The 21,581-nt window shown below is 37.7% G+C and overlaps 3 protein-coding genes across 13 annotated transcripts in view; 1 reads left to right on the plus strand and 2 right to left on the minus strand.

Annotated features, from left to right (window-relative positions):
* LOC123767687 (collagen alpha-1(I) chain) overlaps nucleotides 1-1,158 on the minus strand; it is a 484,084-nt gene extending 482,926 nt beyond the window's left edge. For all 7 annotated transcript variants that reach the window (XM_069310463.1, XM_069310465.1, XM_069310462.1 and 4 more), the window contains exon 1: nucleotides 850-1,158. The gene's annotated coding sequence lies outside the window, so the exon portion shown is untranslated. The remainder of the gene's footprint in view (nucleotides 1-849) is intronic.
* Nucleotides 1,159-1,804: 646 nt separating this feature from the next.
* LOC123767690 (microtubule-associated proteins 1A/1B light chain 3A) lies at nucleotides 1,805-12,721 on the plus strand. The gene is made up of 4 exons (XM_045757577.2): nucleotides 1,805-2,004; nucleotides 3,576-3,738; nucleotides 6,916-7,003; nucleotides 8,559-12,721. Exons 1-4 carry the CDS (start codon nucleotides 1,962-1,964, stop codon nucleotides 8,631-8,633), a joined length of 369 nt encoding a protein of 122 aa, XP_045613533.1. The 5' UTR covers nucleotides 1,805-1,961; the 3' UTR covers nucleotides 8,634-12,721.
* Nucleotides 12,722-14,436: 1,715 nt separating this feature from the next.
* The window catches only part of LOC123767688 (chondroitin sulfate N-acetylgalactosaminyltransferase 2), a 187,312-nt gene continuing 180,167 nt past the window's right edge, over nucleotides 14,437-21,581 (minus strand). For all 5 annotated transcript variants that reach the window (XM_069310466.1, XM_045757573.2, XM_045757575.2 and 2 more), the window contains one exon: nucleotides 14,437-21,175. In XM_069310466.1, coding sequence (XP_069166567.1) covers nucleotides 20,917-21,175 — 259 coding nt within the window. In that variant the 3' untranslated portion in view covers nucleotides 14,437-20,916. The remainder of the gene's footprint in view (nucleotides 21,176-21,581) is intronic.

Genomic DNA, 21,581 nt, shown 5'->3' on the forward strand with positions numbered 1-21,581 from the left:
CAGGGATAGGTGACGGGCCAGCAGGGTGACAGGGACAGGTGACGGGCCAGCAGGGTGACAGCAAGAGGTGACGGGCCAGCAGGGTGACAGGGAGAGGTGACGGGCCAACAGGGTGACAGCGAGAGGTGACGGGCCAGCAGGGTGACAGGGAGAGGTGACGGACCAGCAGGGTGACAGCAAGAGGTGACGGGCCAGCAGGGTGACAGCAAGAGGTGACGGGCCAGCAGGGTGACAGCAAGAGGTGACGGGCCAGCAGGGTGACAGCAAGAGGTGACGGGCCAGCAGGGTGACAGCAAGAGGTGACGGGCCAGCAGGGTGACGGGCCAGCAGGGTGACAGCAAGAGGTGACGGGCCAGCAGGGTGACAGCAAGAGGTGACGGGCCAGCAGGGTGACAGCAAGAGGTGACGGGCCAGCAGGGTGACAGCGAGAGGTGACGGGCCAGCAGGGTGACAGGGATAGGTGACGGGCCAGCAGGGTGACAGCAAGAGGTGACGGGCCAGCAGGGTGACAGCGAGAGGTGACGGGCCAGCAGGGTGACAGGGATAGGTGACGGGCCAGCAGGGTGACAGGGATAGGTGACGGACCAGCAGGGTGACAGCAAGAGGTGACGGGCCAGCAGGGTGACAGGGAGAGGTGACGGGCCAGCAGGGTGACAGGGAGAGGTGACGGGCCAAGAGAAGCCAAGTGGTGCAGGCCATTGTAGTGAGGAATCACATGGTGAGGGGGGGACAAGCCGAGGTTCCTTGTGTTGTGTGTACTCCCGCAGCCCTCACAAGGCAGGTTGCGTGCAGCGTGCGTGCGTGAGAGGAGGAGAGTGCGTGCAGCCAGCGGCTGACGGCCAGACTTACCTGAATCAGAGAAGAGGGAGACCATAATCCATGTCCAGAGTACAACTTATCCCATCCAAGGTTTTGGCCTACTACACACAGCGTATTCCACCCGCAAGGGGCACTCGCCTTAACATTAATTTCTGACAGATTCCGCCACTATCGCACTTCAAACTCATCCACTTTTTGCACTCAATGCCTCACTTTAACTCCCGCAAGCACTAGTTCGGTGGTAATTCCCTTGAACGTGGGTAGCTCTCACATGTGGGTGGGTGATGGGGCCGACACAGACACTCCCGGACGCCACCGACACAAACACTGACCCGGCCACACACACATCTGACAACGTCGCACTCCACTCCCGGTCACGTGACCCGCACCGCGCCCGCTCATTGGCTCCTCGCCCACCGCGGGAAAACATCACAGAAAAGCCGACGTTCAAAATGGCAAGCTCCAGCTCCCTCACATTCTTTGTGGCGGTCTGGCTGTCCCCCGGCTCCCTCATTAATCCCTCTCTCCTCCCACTATCATCACTCCCTCCTTATGCCTCCTACTGTCTATCTATAGAGACTCGCTAGGTAGATCTAACGCAGGTTTTTTCTCTTTACTCTCTCTCTCCCCCCTTCCATCTTATCTCCATAACAATCATTTGCAAAAATCGTGTTAGATGAGCGAGGGCTGAAGTGTGTTGGGAAGGACAGTAACGGAGGCGGGGATTGGCCCGTCAGGGTCGTCCACACGGGCTTGTTTAATAATAGCACCAATGGCGGCCCTCCGTGCATCCCCCCAGCGGCTGGTGGATTCACCTCCCCGCTTATCACTGCGCAACAACACATTATTAACTTATTTACTCGCTCCAGAATCCATCATATCCTTATAAATATTGGCTAATATTTGTGTTTTTATTTTAGTCAATTAGGTTTGTGAGGGCGTAGAGGGATTGGGAGAGGTTGAGGGGGAAGTGTTGAGGCGCGTGGGAACAGCTCCCACATGTAAACAAAACATTGGAACAGCTGAGAGAAGGCGCTGCTCCACGAGTCCCACCAATAACCTCATTTTCCGCTCATTATCTCCCTACCACGAGATATTAACTGTGTTCTAAGTAGTTATTAGGTGATAGCAAGTCCTTAGCCATGAACAACCAAGCCAAGCCATTCAGGGAAAGGCGGAATTTCGGTAAGTAAACACTTCAAGGCTCTGAGGGCCTTTGTCCATCACCATTTTCATAAGTGCGTCATCGGCCGATAACATCGTGTATTTGTCTCTAAAATTAGCCCGAGGTGTCCGAGGCTGTGAGTCAAAGTCTATATTGTCTCTGAATATTAGTAATTCGACATTTTTTTGTAGTTTATTAAATATCTGTGAAGTAATAATGTAAGTAGAGTGAAGGTTGTGAGAGGCATTCCTCGTCCAGATATTGACCAAGCTTCCCCAACACTTATTGATGAAACACTCGATGCACACTCGCACTCAAGGTATTGGAGCAATTTATGTGAAAGAGTTGCACTCGAAATGTTGAGGAAGCACTTGCTGTGCACTCACACTTAAGAGCCTACACACTTATCCTGGCCGGGGAGGATTTACTGGGTGCAAATCCTTAATTGTAGCCTGTTTAATTCGATAGTAAAATGAATACTTGGTTGTAAAATCGATTCTTCGCGGGGTCATCATGTAAGGACCATAGGATTAAGGACTAGCCCGAAACGCTACGAGTACTAGTGGCTTTAGAAGAATGTAACAACTCGTGTGTAGATATATATTAAAAAAAAAGAAAAAAAAAGTCAATTGATGCATATTTGTACTTTAGGTATGGATACAACACAGAACTGAAGATGGCCCAACATTAAGTACAAATATGCATCAATTGACTTTTTTTTTTTTTTTTTTTTTTTTCTCACCCACCTGCATTCATGTAGTGGACTTGGTAAATTTTACCCATTTTAACCAATATGTCTTTTAAGTCGTGTCATTTTAAAGACGTGTACATGCTGCATGAAGATGTACATTTATCCAGAACAAAGAATACATGTGTGTCTTTGGTATTGCTCAATACTGCATTAAAAAAATATAATTAAGCAAAATTTATATAATTTGCTGAAAAATAATACTTGCAAAATTTTGTAATTGAAAGTATTGAGCCGTCCAGTGTTTGCGCAGAGGTTATAAGAGGGCACTTTAAATTAACGTTTTTCATAACGTTTTGAAACATTGAGAATTTCCTGCCCACCTAACCTATCAGAGGACCCTTAACTTACTGTTGTTGAAAAAAAAAATCCCAAATTTATTTCATTTTTTTTTTCATTTTCAAATTACGTCCAAATTCGGCCATACGGGCAAACGGCCAAAAGTGACGTTCTTTTTAAGAGGACAGGTTGTTCTGGTAACAGATGATTGTGTAAATTACTTCATAGATGAAGAAATTGATTGAATGATATATAACTACATAAAACTTTATAATCTGATTTTGTTAGTTTAATGGCCATTAAGATTAATTTGTCAATGTGATCAACACTAATATTTTAATTTTTTAATGTGATCAACAATATTTTTCTGCACAATGTTTTATTAGAATTATTTTGAAATTTACTCATAAGGCATCCACCTCTTGTATATGACACGATCTTGCTCGATATAAAGATTAAATGCAGTATAATCTTGAACGGAACAGTATCATTTATAACTTGGTAGGAGAGTTTAATGTTCTGGTTACTGTATTAATTTATAACCTGGATTACCAATGATTGCAGCCCAGCGGCAGAGGGATGTTGAACAGATCAGGGAACAACATCCAAATAAAATTCCAGTGATCATAGAACGTTATCCTGGTGAGAGGCACCTCCCTCTTCTGGATAAAACAAAATTCCTTGTTCCAGATCATGTCACTATGGGAGAACTTGTCAAGATTATAAGGTTAGTAACTAATACATTGTGGCAGGGGTATTTAACCATCTGCCGATGCAATTGAATTTCAGAAAGACATGTCCCCTTCCTCAAATTCGTACAGGAATTAGCATAATTATATTTATATATAATCACTGATAATTTTACACAGCATCAAAGGTAATATATTTTGCCAGTTTAAAGTGTTATACAGGTACCATGTTGTAGTCAAGAATGTAGTTTTTAGACATATAGAAAAACAAGGGTTTTCAGACAGTACCATTATTGTGTTGAGGGAACAGTCACTGATAAATCTGTAGGCTATACCTTGACGAACTTAAAGTTGGAAAGAATTTTTCCGAAAATAGTTGCTGTGGATTGGACCAACAGGTTAACTTTGTTGCTCATTTTGTTTAGGAATTCAGGATGGCATTGGCCTTCTGCAGCAGAGTTGTACTACTTTCTTCAGTTACTATTTCCATGGGTCTTTTTTCAGGAACTTACAAGTTTTGCAACTCCTTTTCAAATCCTTTGCTGCAACTTCACATAATTTCTTCATTGATAATCTAAGAATAGACTTTTAATTTATTTTTCCATAACGCAATCAACTTTTGGAAATATGCCACCACCACCATTTTTCCCTTACGACATCCTTGTTATTCGGCTATTCAAGGGCCATCTGTGAAACGTTTACAATTTTAGCACGACTATTTTATTTTGAGAACAGGACAAATATTGTCCTGTACTATAAAAAAATTATTTTATTAATATAATATATATATATATATATATATATATATATATATATATATATATATATATATATATATAAAAGTATCCACTCAATTTAACAGCCTATATGGGACTGAGCCCTAGTCGTTATTTACAGAGCTCCGTTATTTCCGAAGTTAAGTCGGGTCGGGTAATTTTTCAAGTAACATTCAGGTAGGATATATTTTATACTGTATAACTAAAATTAAATAAAGTTCATTGTGTAATTGCATTCCAATTTAGTGCACAGCCGACGATTAAGCCAGTTGCTGGCTGCTGCATGGATGATGTGTGAACACGCTCTGATCAAGTCCAGATGGGTGGGAAAAAATTGATTCATTCCTTTGTATTGAAAAATATTTCATGTATCAATCAGTGAGTTAATATTGTCTTAATAAAATTTTAGAGATGTGTTTTGATTTACCCTGAACAGTGCAGGTAATGTATTTTTAATGTTACGACACAGGCTGTGGCGGCCATGCCATAACAATGGAGATCGAGCCTTGTCACCGAGAGCTAGCCAAGACGAAATATTTTGAGCTCACCTTTTCTCTGCTGACGATAGAATATACATTTGCAGAGACTAATATGTAGCTTTTGTTGAAAAAAACAATTAATATCTTGTAATACTATAATAAAATTGGTAAATTGACTTTTAATGAAGCTGAAGATTACGAAGCTGTGATGATTACGTCATCCTCTGCAGCGCTTGTTTTATATTGTTTATCTTGCATACAGGGTACATACTGTATGTACATTACACTTATTTTCAGGCACTCACTTCACACAACAGCTAGCTACTGCTTTACTACTAATTCACATGAGTTCTAATTCTACTTCACTATTGACAATTATGTTGAATGTTAAACTCTACTGCTGCTCGTGCATGAGAATATCCTTTATCAAGTTTCGTAATTAACTCCAGCTTCTGTGAAACCGTCAGGCGCTTCCTTTGGGTAACTTTTGGCATTTTGTAAATTAAAAAGATCACAATTACAGTACAGTAATATCCTTCACAATTGAAGCTAGCCGCGCGAGTTCACGGTAAACAATGGGAACACATGGCCCGGCGGAGTACATACTAGGTCCGTGGGAAAAAAAAATACCTAGTGCCTATACATACTATAAAAGGTATTTAATAAGAAAACAAAGACTTTTGCTTAATAAAAACTGTTTATAATAAAAAATAATTTACAATTTTCTTCATTAAAGTGAATCATTTTAAAAGAAAATTAAGATGTAATATATGACTCTGGACGATCCAGGTCGGTGGCGGCCTGGTCGCCATGTGAGGGGACGCTGATGCCACAACAAACCCAATACAGACCGTCGGTAATATCGACCGCAGACCGGTATAGCAGGCTCCAGATACTGGGCTCCCAAACCGGTCGTTAATACCGGCAGATCGGTATAAAAGAGGCCGTTAAATTGAGTGGATACTGTATATATATATATATATATATATGGAAGGGAGTACCACCTCTGGCTGGAAGAAGGGGGACCCATAGCCTCGGAGGAAACTACACATAACGCATTGGAGGGAATGTAGGTCCCCTCCAATACAGTTTGTGTGTGCTTTCCTCCTACCACCCCCTTCCTTTTTTTTTTTTTTTTTTTTTTAATATATATATATATATATATATATATATATATATATATAATATATAATATAATATGCATATGCGAACAAGGCTGAATGACCCCCAGGACTGTATGCGACAGAAAACTCATACCCCAGAAGTGACTCGAACCCATACTCCCAGGAGCAACGCAACTGGTATCTACAGGATGCCTTAATCCGCTTGACCATCACGACTGGACATAAGGAAGTGATAGCCGAAGCTATTTGAACCACTTCCCCGCCGACACTCGGATGGTAGTCTTGGGCATAGCATTTTATCAAATCACCTCATTTGGTGACCATCACGACCATGTCTGGTCGTGATGGTCAAGCAGATTAAGGCGTCCTGTAGATACCAGTTGCGTTGCTCCTGGGAGTATGGGTTCGAGTCACTTCTGGGGTGTGAGTTTTCTGTCGCATATAGTCCTTGGGGTCATTCAGCCTTGTTCGCATATATATTATTTATTCATGGTACAATAGCTGGCTATGATTAATAAGCCTTTGCTGACATTTTGGCTCCCATCCTCTTCCTGAGTCACTTATAATGAGATCGGACATGAAAATAGTCTGTCTTGGGTTCAGATGTGCAACCTTTAAAGTCCGTCTCATAAATACACTACAATGTACTGTATATTGACACATTTATGTTGGTGGTTTATGTTGATGCAAGTCATCCAGTAGTGCAGTCATGAGAAGCACTAGGCTATCAAAAAGAATTTATTTTTGTTAAAGGCTTTATCATTTCTGACTTTCCTGTTACACTGTGTATAATTTTTCTAACAAGGCATATGCTATACACTAATATCTTTTGACAGGCGGCGTCTGCAGTTGCACCCTACACAAGCATTCTTCCTCTTGATCAATCAACGTGCCCTTGCCAATGTGTCCAATACTCTTGCTCAGGTACAGGATTCTATATTGTTTTATTTTCTTAATGTTCATATACTTAGAACTGTAGTATACTTAGAATTTGTTGAAAATACTCTTTAACATCTTCAGCTGTTTAGCATTATTTTAAAATAATAATTAATTAAAAAATGACCAATTTGGTGTCTCGGTTCCATGGTAACCGATGTGTTTGATGTGTAGAGTATTATCTGCTTAATCTCATGGGTTTTCACTTTCCCTATCTTTTCCATTACCATTGTTTCCCTTATGATGGCATCCAGTATGCATACAGACACTGTTACTGTGCATTGTGATGGTAGTGGTATGAAAAAGTCCATGTTGTATTACCCAGTGTGCAGAAGGTGGATAATATATAGAAATTACATGAGAGCTAGTCAGTATTAAGATTGGTAAAAAAATTGATGAATCAATACCAAAATTATCACAAAGTTATATACAAGCATTAGGAAGTGTGTTACAATTTGTGGGGTTAGATCAGGTGCTCTTTTTAAGTTACAGTATTGTACATTTTAAGCAATGCCACATTGAATATGTACAACTTTCTGTGCCAAATAAAATATCTTAAGTTGTCCAAGAACACCTTCAAATTAGGTAAACAATCTCCCTAAAGCGCACATGTTATTACTGTGCTGAATTGACCTTGTAGTTCATAAATGGCTGCCAAACACCAAAATTGCTGAGCTTTGACTGGCAAAAATGAAGCACGAACATGTGCAATTAACTACCACTAACCTTACTTTACCTTTAATCTCGAGAAGCCTTACTTTGGTAAGTCTCATAGCAGTACTCGAAACAGGGAGCCCCACCATAAAGGAAGCATTTCATAACCGAAGTAAAGAAGTTAAACCAAGGTTATTGGTCTTTGCTCACAATACCAAGGAGGGTACCCTGAAACAAGAGTCAAAGCAGACTACAGTAGCAAGACATTCGGGTAACCCGCACGTACACATGTAAACAGTTACAAGTATGAACCACAAATACGTGGACAAAAGTCCAAATAGAAAGCTGGCACTTGTCTGTAATTGGTGATTCGGGAGGGAGCTGTTTTGATTATTTCAGAGTTTGATTGGTGGTTAACCAATTCCCAAACATTCTCGAAGGTAATTTTAAGTGTTTTATTATAACCTTTCATTTACAGCAGTTCACCTTGATGGTCATCTCTTATTCTCACCCTTATGAGGGCACAGGTCAGAGTGAAATGGCATCTTGCTGTGATGATTGCAGAATCCTTTCATATTGGTCATGGCCCTTGTCTGCCAGTACAGCAAGCTGGGGAAGCAACCAAGGGGGTCTTAACTAGAAACACACATTGTGATTTGCTTAATTCATCACTACATTTTCACCAGGATCTTGCCCTTACTAATATTTCCCTTTATAAACACTTAACTCTGTATCTGATTTGCTAAAGCCCTTACAAACAAAATTTTATCTACTAATAACGTCTGTTCTCAACTTTGATTTTTTAGACAATTTTTAGAACATTGTACTGTTTAATTATAATTACTTAACAAAGAAAGTGGGTAGACAGTAATGCTTGAAAACTTTTCAGGTTTATGAACACCATCGTCATGAGGATGGGTTCCTGTACATGGTGTATGCTTCTCAGGAGGTGTTTGGACAATGATCTTGCCACCTTTAAAGTACACACTTGCCAACCATCACATCACGCATCATGTGTTTATTTACTGTCCTTATTCACCTGCTCCCTCAGTGTTGAGAGGCGGCAACCATTAGGTTCCACTAAGTTAATGCCCATCTCGGAATGGCCAGTTTGATTTATTTATTTAGGAATGTCATTTGGAAAAAGGATTTTTTAAGTGTGTGGTGGTATAAGTAATTAATTTTAATATTTTTTTGTTTTTATCTTTGAGCTTTGATTTATTATGAGTGATAAGCTTTGTTTTAAAGAATTTGATATACAGTACTGAGAAATAAGTCGCAATAGAGTGGCTGAAACGAATAACCCACCAACACAAAACATGAAAGGGGCCACGTAGATCCTTACTGTGACTTGGTAAAAGACCAGGGCGGACCTTAACGTCATCACTTTCATTGTGTGTGGGTCGAGTTATTTGGATACACTGTAATAACTACTGTACTTGAGAAGCAGCTATGGATCTGGATGTCTTAAGGTACATATGTATCAGTCTGCAATTTGTTTGTTACGCATTAACTGTGATAGCAAATCTAAAAATATAATCGGTGTTTTGCAATATTCAGAGCTAGACTGTCTCAACAAGGTTATTAATATAGAGTAACATTATATCCAACCAAAATACAGTTCACTTTCTGGAAATTATAGTTAACAAGTTGTATGGTAATTTCGCCCTTGCCAATATGCTACATGCTGCAAAGATGACAGTTTCTTAAGTTCAGAGGTTACAAGGAACTTTGTCAAGTTGCTACATGGATAAGGTTTCTAATAGAATCAAAGTGAACAATCCTTGCTGCTGTATATACAATTATGTAAAAGAAAAAATGTGTTACAGTTCCCATGCTAGCACTTAGAATTGTACTGCTGTGTTTTTATTACAGAATATATGTTGCATTTTTAAAGTGGTTCATTTGTTAAAATTTGTTACCAAATCCTTGGTATTTATATTTGGCCTAATAAACATGTGCTTCAGAGCCAAAAATAACAATCAATATTTGTTTAATGTCATCTTGTAATTGTGTTATTTTTTCTTGTGAAAGTCTTCATATAAATATACAAATTGCCTTTAATGTTTTGTAAGTTTGTATTTTAATTGAGAATAAGCATTCCTCTTTAATACAGTATATATATTTTTGAAGGAGGGGGGAGGGGGGTTTACAAGTTTTCCTGAAATTAGTTGGGAAGTTCAAGGAAATACTGTATTCTCTTCCTAGGTCTTAAACAGTTTAAATAAATGATCTCTGCAGGAAGCCTTTGTGATTGCAATTTTTGTACCTGGATTTAGATTTTCAATTATGCTTTAAATTTGTTGTAAAGTTTTCACAACGACAAATTCTACATATTTAATGATTGTATTCAGTGACTAATCATTGGATTTGATAATAATAGAACATTAATCTTAAGAGTACACACAGAAATCACATTAACACGATATATCAAATGAACAGATCCACAAGGGCCTTTATGAGGGTTCGAACCTATTCACCAGATGGTCCCAAACGCGCTCTAGTCAGCTGTACCACCACACAGTAATTCTACTATGTCCTGGTACAGTTGCTAGAGCGCGTCCGGGAACATCCAGCGCATAGGTGTGAACCTTCATCAATGCCCTTGTGGATTTGTCAATCTTAAGAGTAGTGGCCATCACTTCCACAACAGTAGCTTCGTTAAGATGTATTTGACCTGAGAGTGGGCGTGTTTACCAGGGGGTGTCCATGTATCGTATGATTTGAACTTATAGTATTTGTAATGACTAACTGACCACTACCTAAATGGTTATATGTTAAGTTTTACCTGTCATTACTCTTAACAGGTCAGTCTTTACAGAGAACACTTAAGTTTGTCTGGCCTCTGCTCCTCTGTTGTGCAAATAAGTATTGCTTTAGTTCTTTACCCAGTTCTTCTGTCCATTTGGTAATACAACTTATACGCATATCAATAGCAGTTCCATACTCTGTAGTCTTTTCTCTTGTACGTTGGTAATTGATGGGCTCTATATACTCTAGATATAATGTTTGCCTTGTAAACTTTTAATTCTTAACTCTACTATCGTCCTTTGACCTATAAAATATATATATCCTAAATATAAAAAAAATATTACCTTTTTTTTTAAATACTTTCCTGTACTCTACCCTTTGCCATACAAGCACACACATTTATTATTGTGATTGTTTTACATCCCTTGTTTTCGATAATGAATTCTAACGCCTGTTACTAGACTGGTGTTTTCTTCAAGCAATATTCCTCAGCCTACCTCATACTGAAAATTAGCGCATGATATTTTACATATCCCATATTTATATTTCCTTTTATTTATAATTGGTTTTTATTGCAAATGTATCTGTGTCTGCCTTATTATAGGTATCACAATTATCATCATTATACTGTATGTAGTTTGAACTCTGGTGGCATTTACCATGGACAGTACTACTGGAATTTGAGGCTGTCACGACTGTTCGTCATGGTTTTGCAGGACGAACAATTTTAGTTTTGATTTTTGTGCATTCTACAGCTGTGTACATTTGAAACAATAACACAGGACTGTCATCACAACAAATTGCTACGGGGACAAATGTTTTGCTTGCAAGCTTCAGTGAAGATTACTTTTTCAAAGAGGTGATTAATAGTACACAAATTTATTTGGTTTATTTAATTATGTTAACTTTGTCATAAACATGATTTATTATCTACAATCTTATGAACCCTTATTGTGCCAGGGTGAGGTAGAAACACCAAGCCATGTAAAAGTATAAATCTTTTATCACCTTGTGACATGGTTATATAATTTCTAATGATTTTAAAGCATTTTCATATTGCTTATGGTTTTAACCAAATTGCTGAACTACATAAATTTAAATGGGGTGGCAGTGTCTGGTTTAACAAGGGCATTGCCGCTTTGATCTTAATACCAGTCTGCAGAAATGTTGTTGCTGTTCAAGCTGTACTATGTATTGGGTGCATTTTGCCTTTAGGGAGATGTACTACACAATATATTCACTTTAATAGACAAGGGCTTTTGCTCTACAGTATATTTTTTTTCATTAAGTATTTTGGCAAACTTTTGTTGTCTGTAGCTGCCTGCAGTGACTCAATGTGAAGAGTAGAAACAGGGAATCATGAGTGCAAGTCTATAAAATTCTATCAAAGTAAATTATGCATTTTGAAATTAAAAAAAAATTTGTTTTAAGTAAATACAGGTACTTAAAATATTTAGCAGTTAACACTTAAGTGAAGCCAGTGTAGCCAAGAGGAGCAAGATGAATGCCTCGGCATAATATAGTCATACTGGCTTGGGGCTTTATCTAGTTCCTCACCTTACAACCCACAGATTATCAGTTGGAAGTTTATTAAAATGTTATCCATAAATTTTAACCAAACAAATGAGATTATAAAAATAACGTCATGAAGTTGTTGGAGGGCAGAATATGCAGCGGTGTGCAGTTGCATCGTGCAGCCGCTTCTATACTTTGTATAAAAGTACTTTGTTAGTAATTCTATATTAGACTACAAAAATGTTGAGCGCTTTTGGTTATAATTAATAAAGACAATGTACATTCAATAAAAGCTAATTTTACGTCTAAGATGTGTAAGCCTAACCTGTAAAACATACAAAAGGAACTTAGCATTAGATAAATGATAGAGCAGAGGAGCTTAAAACATTACATGATTGTTGTGGTTAGTCTAATCCAATGTGGCACTTCACATCATACTGATGTTTTTGGATTTGGTGTTAGCAAATGTTTGTAACTAAAGCTGCATATATGTATATTTGGATTTGTAGCAAACAATTGGCAGTTTATATAATCTGATGTCGCCTGCTGGTTGCATAAATATAACTGCGTAATTAAAAAAAATAAGTTGAATGAACAATTAAGTTGCACCTAATTTATGAATTATTCTTAGAGCCATTGAATGTGGATAAATTGTCTTGCTGCCTACTGCAGTAATATTTGTTTTGGGGCTTTCATAGTAATTTTAAGATGTAACATTTGGATGTAAATAAAACGAAGTTTTCCTTGTACCCATCTTGCTGAAGAATTATATGTTTTTATACTGTACATTTGTTTGTTACTCTACCTTTGTTAAAGGATTTTGTTATTTATGACGAAATTTGTTATGCAAGTGGAGCAGACAAATTGGACTCGAATTATCAATGGAGACTAGTCTCAAAGAAGTGAAATTGCTTCCCACTTTCCTTTTCTCATTTTCATTCTCCCCCCCTGATAAAAAGTACCTAGTTTCTTTTTCCCCCAACCTTTAGATAATCCCGTCAACCTCTTTCATGCCCCATCACTGCCCACCACATTTGGTCTATTCCCCTTTCTCCCTGTTTTTCATAATTGCATTAATTTCATTGAATATCATTCATATTTATCAACTCGGTGGCCAACATGCCTGCAGAACATTGGATCAATGAGAAAATCCATAGGAGCCAAGAGGAGGAGTCCAATCTCCCCATCAAGTTACTGATTTTTTTGTGCTTTTGTACAATTTAATCAATGTTGACACTGATTCAACATTATTTGCCTAACATATACCCACTGGGAAGTACATTTTTTTTTCCAAGTGAGCACAATATCCAATAGTAACTAATTTAATGTTGAATTAACATTAGTCTTGGATATTGTGCCCACCTAGTATGTTCTTGTTGCATTCAAATTCTCTTGAAAAGACATATTACATTTTTAGCCTCATATTTTTTCTGTTAATTACATCTGTTCTACTTCATACATCAGACTATTATAGTCTTAATTCTCACATAACAGACCAAGACAATTTTGTTTCAGTTAAAATACCCCTTGATAAACATGATAAGCACAGCTGAAGAGTACTTGATCAACGAGGTTGTGATTCATACATTGCAGCGACTTCCAACAGCTAAGTCAACCAAACCATCAATCTGGAGGCCAGACTAGAGACAGGACCATGGGAAGCATTGATCCTTGGAACTACTTCAAAGGTAAAGTAACAGTAAAGAAGATGAGTTTTTTAATGCAATACTATTATGGTTATTCTAAGTTTTCTCCAATATACTACACCCATTTACTATACAACTTGCTTAGTCATACAGGCTTAATTCTTTTATCTTTGTGATAAATACAAGCACAACATGTTGAAAACTAATCTATAATGAGCTTAGTGTGTTATCTTTGTCCTGTTTAATGATGTAAATAAAGTTCTTAATATATCATTTCTGTTAGGTGCCACCAAAACTTCACAGTGGGGAAGGGGCATTTGGAAATACTGTATATATTTATATAAATATTATTTATTGGTTTAAATAATTTTTGTGAGGTTTATATACAAAAGAAAACCTTTTTTATTCTCAAGCATTCAAAACATGTTGATGTACTACCCCGATGGTTCCACCATGCATTCTTTTTAGTTACAAACTTGAGTGGATAGATTTTTCCACATGAATTCCAAAAATTCATGGGTGTAATGTGTGACTAGGAAACCGATTGACAATCAGGTTGTCAATCAGTTCTGCAGTATTGGTGTTATGTAGTTTGAAGACAATTGTAATGTTACTCACACTGGGTTAAGCAGTTTTGTACATTGAAAACCACATCAAAATTCAATGCCAAGTTAAAAATGTTTACCTGTGAAAATCAAGCCATAGTTTCCTTAGTAGGTACTGTTGGGTCATCAGGACTTTGAGAGGAGTGTGGAAACACGCGGTTACTTGAACAAAATGCACTAATAACATGTTTTCCATCCACACCTTGAGTAAGGAGAATGGTTATTAGCCACAACATGAATAATACAAATCTTAACAGTTTTAAACACTTATTATTGTCAATTTAAAATTTACCAAAGCAATTTACAAACTTTTTAAATAAATTAGTAGTATATTACAGAAAATTTCATCATAGAACACACACATCATCCAATATACATAGTTCATAAAGAAAGTCATTTGCTCAAAAAGAATGGATTCTTTTACAAGTATACACCTACAGTCACATAATAAAACAAGAAATCTCTGCAGGTTAAATATTCAACATGTAGAGCCATACTAAGGAGGCACACTTGTGGTAATTATACTCCAGAAACCATGCTTAAATGTTATTAAAATAATTTTGGTTTTGCAGTGTCAAGTTGAATGTGCAGTCAGAATATGCATGCACACCATCTTGGAAATATATGAGCATTATATATCTGGCAGAGAGCACACTTAAATGGATGACACCAAAACATGCTCCGGTATATTAGCAGCAATACATCGTGAGAATGTTTCAACTTTTATGTGTGTCCTCAGTGAGGGCCAAAGGCTCTCATTTAATATGGTAATTCCTCTTTACATGAAAATCCTTAACAGTAACCTGTCAATGTTGCTGAAGTTGACGAGTATAGCCTATGGAAGACAAGAAGATCCGATCACATGGTAAGGGCTTTCTTTTAAAAAATTTAGCCTGACCTCCATACCAGCGAGGGCATGACACTTCAGGTCATCTGTCTACTGTAGAAAGCCTGTGATGGCACACGTACACAACCCAATCCCTAAGGGAAAGTTAGTGATGAATGCAGGCGATAATGGTAGACCACAAACTTAGAGCTTTAGTCATGACAGTGCATTTCAAAATATATAATTGATTTTGAATTAAGTTAATTAATCTAAGGTAGGATTGTACCTCTTGAAACTATTTCCTAGGTTTTTGTGATAAAAATTGACTATATATAAATAATACAAGTACTGCAGTATAACATTCCACAGAGGTCAATATCCTAAACACAGGTTTCTGAAGTCCACTACGGGCTCACCATAGCCCGTGCTGCTTGGAACTTTTGTTCCGAGTAGCTGAATCTAAAACAACAACAATTATAGGTTTCTGGGAGTTATTTTGATTGCCAACAAATAGTTATGGAAAATGTTAATTATTTGGGACTTCAGAGTATTTGTTTCTTAAACTTAGTCTTTTATTACTATTAATGTTATACTTTACTAATGAAGAACTTCCTACCACAATTTGCAATAATGAACTTCTTATCAACACTTTAATATCTGCATGATCAAACTGAAGCCTAATTGGCTAATTAGGACTAATAATGAGCTTGTATACATGGTCATGGATTCTTTGGTATTAAAATATTCAGCCTATAATTGTCTTATTTTCAGATTAAGGTAATTATATATTTTAAAACTTTCATTATTCATTTTCCTAACTATGAATAAAATGAAGGCCAGCCTACAGGAACACAACAGGGCTGCTTTGGTGCTCCAGGCTCACCTTCCTGTCATACCCGCCCCCCCCCCTACCCCCCCTCTCACATGTATACCAGAATGTGCAATCATCAAAAAAAAAGTTAAATAAAAATGTACTGATTTGATTTGAATGAAAACAGTACCTGTACTAAAGTACTAACATTACTAAAACTGTACAAGTAGGAATGCTAGCTTGGGTCTTAACTTTAATTGAATTGATTTTCCATCTACAAATTACTTAAGATTTATTTTTATTCTGTATAAACATGGTAATCATTCAACACCTTCCATAATTCCCAATGCCAATCACGTATTAGACTATCTGATGAATAATGATGCAGGCGATAGAAGCGTAGAATACAGTATATGTATGCATATACATACTTAATACGCAGTATGCATTTGTAAAATATAAATATAATACAGTAAATGGCAACTGTTTGACCAGACTTCTATTCTCCCACAAAATTTGTCATTCACACAGCACAAACTCTGCTGCAGCCCTCCCTTATAGTTCCTTCCTGAAGCCACAGAATATTTTGCCTAGTGCCCATACAGGCCCTGCTAACACTTGTGAGGGAATTACCAGGGGAAAGCACCAAGCCTATATGACTGACTATATAGCACTGGGAAGGGGTCCGGATAAGGATTTGGGATGGGATGGGGGAAAAGGAATGGTGCCAAACCATTTGGACGGTCGGAGATTGAATGCCGACCTGCAGGAAGCGAGATTGTCGCTCTACCGTCCAGGCCTTAGTGGTTGGTAACAATACTTGCGAGTGCATGAAATGTGTGAGAAACTCGGCATTTACAGGCAGCAGCTGGAATAGTTTTCAGTTTCTAGAATGATAGTGAAAGCCCTAGTTCACCAGGACAATAGAGAAGGATGCATGTGAATCAAACAGGGGTGCAGCATGAATTTAAACACTGGTGTGTGTGTGGCATGAATCAAATGTGGGTGTGGGATAAATCTAACCCAGGTGTGGTATAAGTGAAATGTGGGTGTGGCATGAGTGAAACACTGGTGAGGAGTGAAACATGGGTGTGGTGTGAGGGAAACGGGTGGTAATGAGAATGAAACAGCGGTGTGGAGTGAGCGAAACATGGGTGTAGTATGATCAAAAGATCATATTCAAGAGCAATACAAAGACAATGTAAATGGCATTTGTGGAAAATGTGACCTAGAGCTGATGTAGTCAAGATGAACAACCATGTCGCAATGTTCAGAGATACAATATTTTATTAAACTTGAGGAGTAGGATGAAAAGAGAGGAAAAAGATTGGACAAATATGGTAAGAGTGCAAGAAAATGTGGCATACATTAAACAGTATATAAAGTGGCAGTAAACAGGACTTGGTGGAAGAGGTTACTTACTAAAGGGTTCCCACTCTCAGGGTTAGGAAGCCTGTTGGACTTGCCGAAGTTTCTCCAGGCCAACGTCTGGCTTTCCCTAGGACGTAACTTCAGTTTCTATTAACATACTTTGTTACATCCACATTTATGCACAGAGTTCAAACCATAGGAAATGACAATCGTTACCTAAATGCCAGGTGTATTTATTGTTGATGAAGAGAGGCATCAGGTGTAAGGAAGCATTCCAAAATATTTCTTCTATATGAAATTCAAACCTGGATCTTTTGGATGTGAGCCGACTGTTTGACAATTCGCAAGGGTTACTTTACACCTAAAGTGTGAAGTGGATGACATACTACGGTACTGTGATATTTGGCTTGTGTGGTGTTAGTTTCCTCCGATACCGCTTCTTTTGTAAATTAACATACGAGAATTTAACTAATAACTTATTCTACCATACCATGAGCTCCTACTTTTGTACAGATTAATTTGCACTGCTTCTAATGCCTGTGACCCACTTTTCCTACAAAAATTGTCTCAACTCTCTGGGCAAGTGTCTCCACCACATGAAAGTGAGAGATAAGGCTGACTGAGCCAATTACTGTAAAGGTTAATCTCCTATATCAGAGATGGGTTAGGTGCAGAAAGATTGGCAGAAAGGCCATAGCTGGTTGAAACTTACTAATGTACTGTATCTAAATTCCAATTTCCACCAATATAATCCGAGTATATTAAATTCTAGCTTTTTTTTTCCCCCCCATGACCAATACGCTATACTTTGTCTTCTCTGTAAAATAGACTTATGAATGTATATTATACATCTTAGTCATCAATGCAGATAATTTGAAACTAGCTACAAGGGCTCAGTCAAAAGTTGACATCAGAAAACTTGTCTTCGTTAATACCAGTAATTAGGAATTACGAGAATTCAAGCAAAAAATATGTGCAAATAGCACATAGGTTTTTTTATCAACTGAAGTTGACAGTTGAATGGCAGCATGTCTTCCTACACACTACAAGTTTAAACGGCATGCTGGAACATCCAGTATAGAAAAAAAATATCAACAGTTATACCCTTAAGCTAGAGCAATGACTAGTCAAAGTGAGGATAAAACTACAGAACTTTAGTGTGTACCTAATAAAGCACTTACAGTATGAGCAGCTTATAATTTGTCATTTTCCAGAGAGAATGAGAACGAATTCGGGAAAAAAAATAGAGAAAGTGAACACAAGTACAATGCTGTGTAAGCATTTGCACATCTGTTATTATATTGATAATTTTATTGTGCATTTTTTCCACACTTCTGCAGACATAGATGGCAAAAAATTTAATAGATAACACAGTTTTGAGACTTAAATTTAAAGCAGTTTCTCCAAAGATGCCAATTCTAAAAGAATGAGCTGGAAAGTTTATATTTACACATAGTAAAATTTGTACACCCCCTAAAGGGAAACAATTGTGAATGGCATAATTGTTAAACTAAATAATGCTCACTACACTTGTTTGCATGACCACCAACAAGTGAAAATAAAATGTCACCAGTTTACACAAACCTTCAAACACAAGGGCATCATGCATGCTTTTGAAGGACGTATGTATCTCCCTGTCCAGATTTATTATAGTATCACCAACTGTATAAATAAGACTAAAGAACTACTCTGTATGAAAAACAAGTTTAAAATCTTTACTACATCATTAACTATGATCAAAATTAATTTCATATTTCCTTTGAAATCATCTAACTTGTCAACAGAGTCTAGGTCTGAGCTAAGGCTGTATCAATTCTTGTATTCAACGAATCTAAAAATATATAAATTTAAATTGTTGAACAGAATGATATATCATTGTTGGGTATGGAAAGCCTGATAGGCTTTTTGCCCCTTGTCAGGGGCAAAACTGTCCACAAGGTTGCCCAACCACTTACTGGCCAGGTCAAATGATGCTTAACTGACTAAGTGATGTGCACATCATCCACTGCCTCATGCCATTGGGTATAGTTATTTTTGGTATCATGAAAACTTTTATTGCATGTGGTCTCATTATACAATACAAGGCATATGGGGGGGGGGGGACCTTCGACAAGCCGGCAGCTTCCTGTCCTCGTCGAAGCCACTAGGGTTAGTGGCCTTCAGGTAAATCGGGGATTATTCAACTTCCTAAATCATTCATAAAACAATATGTATACTGCATGTCTTAGGCTAATACTTGCCGATTTAGTCACCATCAGTACTCCAATACTGTACCATGCTGTAAATGTCCCGCAAACAGTAACATCTCTTAGCCACAAAATGCTCCATAGCCAAAGATGGATAAAATATTTATCCAAGAATGGATAAAATATTTATAAAATATTTATCCAAGGATGGATAAAGATAAATTATAATAATATAATTAAATTTAAATTTAAAGGATGTAGTCTTTTGATCAATTGGCATATGACAAGAACTAATCGCTTTGCTGAACACAAATTAAATACAATCAGCCAGGTGCTTTCCAAACCCCTTGGGATTGAGACTGAATGGATAATCTGTTTGGATAAGTGGTTTATCATCCTGAAAAGCTAGGAGGGAAAAAAATAAAATTTTGTTGCAGAAATTTGACTGTTTTGTTTGTACTCACTAAAATGTGTGAAGCTCTGATTCGCTTGTTAATTTGAAGATTATAGTTGATGGAGCATTGTTATTTAGATAGAAAAGGTGGGTGGTGGATGATAGTGTTGGGCTGACTGACATCGCTGATTAATGGCGATGGGGTAACCTCAGCAGACTGCCTTTCACCGTGTACTCTAATGTACCTAATGCCACGGCAGAGTTCAAAGCTTCTGAGCCATCCATTAGTGTATGAACACCGCTCAAGTGGTGCTGTGTGCGGTCACTGCCAAATTAGTTACATCTTTAGTGCACATTTTTATTCAAACTGCCTGTCCCACCAGTTATCCGTCCTTTTTGTGCGAACTAACCCAAATTGGATAACAGGCACTTTCGGGAAAAAGGCATTTGTAAAGCACGTGACAGACTGCAATGTCATGTGTGATACAAATATTTGTTATGGTGCATCTTTTGTGACTTTTCAAATCCTAATTCTCAATGCAAATGAAATTATCTGAAATTTCAATAACCAATACATCTGAAAATTATCATACTATCAAATGCTATTTAAGCATGCTGATGAAGTTGAAAAAGGTTCTGTAGGTTTCTTCAAGTCTCTGCTTCCATATACTTACAAATTTCCTTTGTATTTGGCACACACCAGATAAAAAAATAGGTAGCTCGTCTAACACCCAGAATATCAGCAATAGCCCCTCTACCAATGTCACACTTCAAACACTAAAGCTTTTGCCTGATGCCCTACTATTAAATGCATTTATCTGTCAATAAATTGTACATTCTTATGCTTTTCCAAATTCTTGTAAGCAGATACTGTATATATATATATAACTCTTGGAATTTATTTAAGAAAATTATAAACACCGACATTGTAAACTAGTTTTAATAAATATTTAATGGAAGCCATGACTATCTTCACTTGGAAGTCTTTTGATTTTATTCCCAATAATTTGTTTGTATAAACTACATTGCAGCCCAGAACTGAGGATTACTATTTTTAGGGGTTGGAGACTCGTCGATACAGTAATGCAATCATCAGGCACTCCAACTTACATCTTAACTACTGTATTCCGTGAAGCCCTCCGTTACATCTCGGCTTTGAGTTGCTGCTCTTCAAGAGCATTGCTGCCTGTTAGCACTTCAGCTCCAAGAGGGTGCTTACCTAGATCATCTTTAAAGGCAATGAGGCCAAGGTGAGCATGTGAGGCCTCATTAAGGGCGCGTGAGGTAATGCAGGCACGGTACTGGTCAGCAGAGAGAGAGGTGGAACATTCCTTTGGATGCCACAAGTGGAATATTCCTGGGTCCGTAGAACGGATCACTGAAAGTCTAGACTTAACATATCTGAAAAGGATACCCAAAAGTCCAGGCTGAGTACATCTGAAAAGTTCATTTCTTTAATATATTTTGTATTAAACAAACATCAAGAAATACTATACACAAAATTTAATTTGTATTCATTTAATCATGATATACCTCGTAACTGCAGTATGCAATTTCTAAAATTATTTACAAATGCTTACATTATAAGTGCAATAAATACTACATGCTATATGATAAAAACAATGTTGTCTGTAGTAATTTGAAGGTGGTGATGATGATTTTGGCAAAGGAAGAAATATTTAAGCACAAGATGACAGGGACCAATGTCCACAACACTGCCCCACCATTACACGCTATTCTTCACTGGTGCAGCAAGCTGATGATGCAACCCATAGTGTTAGTGTATAATATGCTATAAGCAAACCTT

Source organism: Procambarus clarkii, chromosome 67 (genome assembly GCF_040958095.1).
Source record: "Procambarus clarkii isolate CNS0578487 chromosome 67, FALCON_Pclarkii_2.0, whole genome shotgun sequence".
NCBI lineage: Eukaryota > Metazoa > Arthropoda > Malacostraca > Decapoda > Cambaridae > Procambarus > Procambarus clarkii.